This window comes from Prunus mume, linkage group LG1 (genome assembly GCF_029339155.1).
Source record: "Prunus mume cultivar Tortuosa linkage group LG1, ASM2933915v1, whole genome shotgun sequence".
NCBI classification, from domain to species: domain Eukaryota; kingdom Viridiplantae; phylum Streptophyta; class Magnoliopsida; order Rosales; family Rosaceae; genus Prunus; species Prunus mume.
Window position 1 is genome coordinate 23,645,211 of NC_142698.1, and position 6,000 is coordinate 23,651,210.

The 6,000-nt window shown below is 39.2% G+C and overlaps 1 protein-coding gene across 1 annotated transcript; it reads right to left on the minus strand.

Moving 5' to 3' along the window:
* Window positions 1-1,656: 1,656 nt before the first annotated feature.
* Window positions 1,657-3,405, minus strand: LOC103330459 (isoleucine N-monooxygenase 2-like). The gene is given in 2 exon segments (NM_001326506.1): window positions 1,657-2,286; window positions 2,431-3,405. Coding segments are annotated over 2 exon segments (1,605 nt in total).
* Window positions 3,406-6,000: the final 2,595 nt, after the last annotated feature.

The window sequence follows — 6,000 nt, forward strand, 5'->3', positions numbered from 1 at the left end:
ACAAATCATAGTCATGAATCCTCTAATTTGTAATGACTTTTTACATATTTAGAAGAATAACTCCATACATATAAAAAACAATAACGCTATTTGGACCACCAGTTTTATATAAGTGGGCCCTAGCAATGAAAGTGGAATCCACATGCATTAGAGAGATAGTCAGTAATGTGATTCGTAAATATGATACAAATAGTAGTACCTTATAAAAAAATCAAGCGATGTCCTATATATGAAATACTAAGTTTAAGCTGTTTAGTATCCTACTCAAAAAAGTAAACTGAAAAACTATGATTCTTTTTAAAACATGAGTTTTCAAATAGTGATTTTCAGATCTAAAAACTTGTTTGGTATTGAACTCCAAACTATTTTTAAGATTCTCAAAAAAAAATTTAAATTTAAATCAGAAAATCATAAATCCTAATCCCCAAATTGAAATTAACAAAAGAAAAAGATGTGAGGCACAAACCCAATAAATTTTGGTGAGAGAGAGAGAGAGAGAGAGAGAGAGAGAAGAGACAGAGAGATACCGTGCGACAAAGAGAGAGGAGAGAGAGAAGAAAAAAAAACTATAAAACCTCACTTTGTTTGTTTTTAATAATAAGGGTGTTTTTGAATTTTTTTAGGGTTTGGATTTTTAAAAATGGGCCTACCAAACAACTTTTTAGGGCAAATCTATTTTTGAGTTTATAAAATTGAATCCAAATAGGATACCAAACGGGCACTTATCTTTTCAGCTTTTTCTTCATGTTAGTATATGTCTTGTATACTAACTATAAGATAAGAAAAACACTCAACTGGGCTATAGCTAAGTCTGTACATACTGTAGGTCCTTCGTAATACCTTTAGAAAAATGGACATGATTAATTTTGAGATTTTCTATTTAAACCTTATACTTCTATTAGTTCACCTTATGTTCTAAGTTCACCCCAACTTTTAATTTAAATTTTCACAATTTCTAAAAAAACCCATTATCTTCCCAAACTACCCTTAAATACACCTAAAACTGAAAAAATAAGAACTAAAAGAGATTTTCTATTTAAACATCACAATTTTCTTTGTTCCCATCAAAAAAAAACACAAACAAATGAAACCCCAAATCCGAAATTTAATACCTTCTAGAGAAAGAGAACAACTTTACCTTTCTCCAAGAACTGTGACTAGAATTCTAACACTTGGGTATTTGAGAGAGAGAGAGAGAGAGAGAGAGAGAGAGAGAGAGAGAGTGAGTTTGTAAACAAGAAGTTGGAAGGAGATTTCTAAAATTTAATATGAAGAGTGGTGGGGTGTGTGTATAGATGTACTAGGGTTAATTATTAAGTTAGATGACTTTTTTTGTCTTTTTACACAATAATAAAACTTACAGCTTAATGATTTAAGTATTGGGGTGAACAAAGAAAAGTGCGGGATTTAAATAGAAAATCTCTTAATTTTTAGTGAAAATATACGTGCCACATTGTTACATGAAGCATATAATGCAGGTGGCCAAACATTACAAAAAGGCTGGTATTAATGCAAATTCCCATATTACATATCAAACATAAAAATCACATTATTTAACTTAATACAAGATGGTATGAAATTTTGTGCCAAATTATTTATTCAAATCGACTCTTTCCTCCATGCCAAGCAGAAACCCTAGGCCAATTTGCCGCAGTTTTATGTCTGGTACACGTGAGCTGGCAGGCGTGGCTTCGCGAGTGCAAACAGTGGTTTGGCGAGTAGGAGCTCGCCGTCTGCCTCGGTGAGGTCGATTCTCGACTCATTGGGCGGCGCTTCCCAAGTAAACCCATGAAGAAGCCTAGCAAACAGCATCACAGTCATGCTCGTGCCGAGTGTACTCGCGACGCAACCTCGCATGCCGGTGCTGAACGATATGAATCGGAGCTCTGACTCAGTGAGTACAACACCTGACCCGTCGTCCTTGAGGTGGCGCTCGGGCTTGTACTTGAGGGGCTCGTCCCAAATTTTAGGGTTGCGGCCGAGCCCGATTCGGCTCAGCATCACGTGGCTGCCCTTGGGGATGAAGTAATCGCCCACGGTCGTGTCGGCCATCGACACGTGGGGGACGTTGAATGGCGCCACCGGGTGGAGGCGGAAGGCTTCTCGAGCGCAGGCCTTGACGAAGTTGAGCTGCGACAGATCTGACTCTTGCACTTGTCGTTCTTTGCCAACCACAGCGTCAAGTTCTTGTCTTGCTTTCTCGAACAGGTGGGGTTGGTTTATCATCTCTGCAATTGCCCATTCAGCTGCGTTTGAGGGGTTGTCCACTGCTGCCATTATCATCTCCTGCATTTACAAAACAATAATTATTATTTTAAGCACGCAGAGTTAATCAGTTTGACTCTTGTGTGACCCGTGTTTACAATCCTACAACATAAGCATTTGTCGTAATTTAGTTAATGAGAGAGAGAAAGGGAGGGAGAGACTTACATTTACTTGGCCTTTGATCTCGTCTGTTGAGAGCAAGGGTTGACCACTGGCGTCTTTGAGTGAGATAAGAATGTCAAGCAAGTCTACTGGGACCTTGTTTCCGCCAAGTTTCTGATGTTCACGAATCCTCTCTTCAATGACGGGGTCTTGGCGTTTTCTTGTAAGCTTAATGCAATCCTTTATGATCTTCTCATGGCCGTCCAAATCGAGGCCTCTCAAGCATGAGATGTAATCGGATGCAGAAAATGCATAGATGTACCTAAGCATATCGAACACCGCATTTACATAGTTTTGTTCCTCAACACTAGGACCTCCGTCCTTCATCTCCTCCGTAAAGTACCTCTGGTTGAAAATCATTCTCTTAATCACATTTGCACAATAATGTTGTGTAGCAAGTCTCAAATCCACAATGCCACTGCCCTCGTCATTGTTGCACTGGTTGAACACGTATCGAACAAGGTGGTCGGCCTCCTCAATCCTCTTGTCCGTGAGCCACTTATGTCTCATGGGAGAGAGCAACTCGGATGTGATGACCTTCCTCATTTTCTTCCATTGCTCCCCGAAGGGCACCATAACCGTGGTTATGTACCCTTTGGTGATGAGGAAGGTGGAGATGCTGAGAGGCCTCGTGGCGAAAGTTGCATCTTGTTTCTTCAAGATTTCGCGGCTGAGAATGGGGCAGGAGACGGGGATGACATGAACGTTTGCAAGACGAATGCAAGCGATTTGGGTGTTGCTTTCCTCCATGAGCTTGTGTATCCACCGGAATGTGGGCTTGTTCATGAGCATCTCGGGGAGGTTGCCCACAATAGGCCAAGGCCTTAGGCCCTTGGGAGTGGGAGGAAGTGGGTAGTGTTGCTTGATAGCTTTGTTGTTGTTGTCGTTAATCTTGCTTTGGTGCCAATAACGCTTCATTAAGAAACGCACCAAAGTGATGGCCAAGCACAATGTGAGGAAGCCAACATTGGCTTCCATGACTGCACGAGTAGAAAAAAGGGTTTGAGAGTTGAGAGAGTCGAGAGAGTTTTGAGACTCTTTTGTCTCTCTCTTTTGTGTTTCTTTTGCTTTGTGAAAAAAACTTGGTCGCTAGAAAGAAAGTGTTTAGAACTCTAGGAGAGATGAGATGAGAGAGCTGATGGTTCTAATTTTAAAGCTCTTGGTACCTCTATATATATAGCCTAGGGATGGAGAATGCGTGGGAGAAATGATTGCACGTGAATAAACTTTCTTTTGTGTTTTATTTTTATTTTTATTTTTATTAATAATTTTATGTGGTGAAACGTGAAACTTAAAATATTGGTATTAGGGCCTAACACGTTCTCTTTTACTTACAATATGGCCACTCTGACACCTTGGATTGTTGGCTTGTTAATGCCTAAATTTTTGTAGGGCCAAGATCTCTCGTAATCTTCTTTTGCTCTTGTCTTGCGGTCCGCCACAAATCCGAAAAAGGCAAGATTTGCGATAAATTTTTACAAAAAAGTTCCCAGTATGTGTTTTTTTTTCTTCAACAAATATTAGCTTATTGAGTGAATATCCCAGAATCATTTCCATCCATCCATCAATGGGAAAACACTCTTAAGTTTGTGTAAAATACTCATCATATATTTCTCATATAGGATAGATTAAGTTAGATTAATAGTTGGATTTATGTTCCGCTAACACATGCATATATAGCATGTATGTATGTCTATAGCCATGGAAACGACCTGAGGGTGTGCACACGGTGCCACCGTACAAGGCCTTCAATTTTGAAAGACACTTGAATTTCATTTTTATTTTTATTTGGAATAAATTTCATTTAAAACCTTCCTTCATTTATTAAGCCTCCATATACAGTAGTTGTCAACAACTCCACTTTCGTTTTCATATCCTCCATTCTCTGCATATGCTCCTACCTATATACGCACGCATACCACGTGGGTGATGTGCCTGGTTTAACGATGACAACATATACATATATCAAAGAAGCGTCCTTAATTAGAAGCAACTTCCTTCTTTAGAAACCTCAAACAGTGCCCGTCAATGATTATCAACTCCTCCACGTACACTTGGCATATGGGTTTCCTACATACAGCGTGTTATGCAACTACATTTAATATATATTATATTTGCTCTCCCATATGTTTCCACAACGCATCGCACACATAGCATGCTTGAAAGCACATGTTATATATGCAGCCTCGCACTAGGAAGAGAAAAAAAACATAAAAGCTCCATATGTTTCCTACTGTTTTGCCTGCTCCCATATGTTTCAGGGTCTTGAAATCAAACGCTCTGTGTGTGAAACGAATGGGAGCACGTTTCTTCTTTGTGGTGACAGATTTCACATGCCACCCCCATATGTTTGTTTTTAATCGTACCCAAGTAAGGTGGCAATGCCATTCATTACTAATAAGTATGTAAATAAATTGGGAGCACTTATTTATTCATTGAGACAAATCTAGCACTGATCATTGTCGCATTGTGGCCATGAAACATATGGGAGAGAATGCAATGGACTGAATGCGTGAACCACGGCTATGTTCATTGTCACTTGTCCATATTCGTCAACAATACTACAAGTTATCGGGCTAAGATTCTCATGGGACGGAACCTCAACTTCCTTCGCTTACTGTGCAGTAAAACAGAAATGATCTCAAACATCAAAGCATTTCTGTTATTGTTAATTCATGAACCTTGTCGTGGCTTGGATGCCCTATGGATCAACCAGTTGGAGCCACCACCACAAATCCCCATAATTGTCAATGACCTGGCTAGTGGGTCAATATGGACAATTTCCCCCTATAGCAATTAGAATATAATACTCATTCCTATTCGTCACACTATAGTGGCCATGTGTACACGTTATTAGACTATATAATAATAATATTGCTTCTTTTATTGATACAGTATCACATTCAAACAGTGGAACCTTCCACTTGCTGGTATATTTATGCATATTCGCATAAGTTGAAAAGAGTTTGACATCGACTAAATGTTGGAAGAAGCTCTTTCTGTGCTTTGATCTGGACAATAATGAAGAAGCTCTTTCTGTTGGATTTTCAAAATATATGTACATGCACAGTTATTCTCTTGTCCAAATGTCTGCACGTTATTATATATTGTGTGAATGTCATTGTAAACATGAATAAAAATAAGAAGGATAATAGAAAAAACATGACGTCCAGACGTCCACATGAGAGAATTTCTATATATATTTATATGATACATCGCATTTCCCAACCAATCATTTCTTTGAAACTAGTAAGGATAATTAATGAAAGGACAATGTTTGGCTCCTGATATATCAGGAGTCATTCCTCCTCAATTATGACGTGGGCTGGTTTTAACTACAGCCTCCCCAAAGCCAATGCCACCCCTGTTCCGAATCCACCCTCAACACCAACCTCGCCATGTAAACCTCCAGCCAATTTTGGAGCCCAAGACCCTGGATTGAAATCATTATGTGCTTTCAATTTTTGGTTTTTGAATTTGCAGCTAGAGTAGAAGTAATGGAGAAATGAGAGAGAGAGAAGAAAAAAGAAAGTCGGTGGGCTGCCTTATCGGTTCAATGACGAGGTTGGTTAT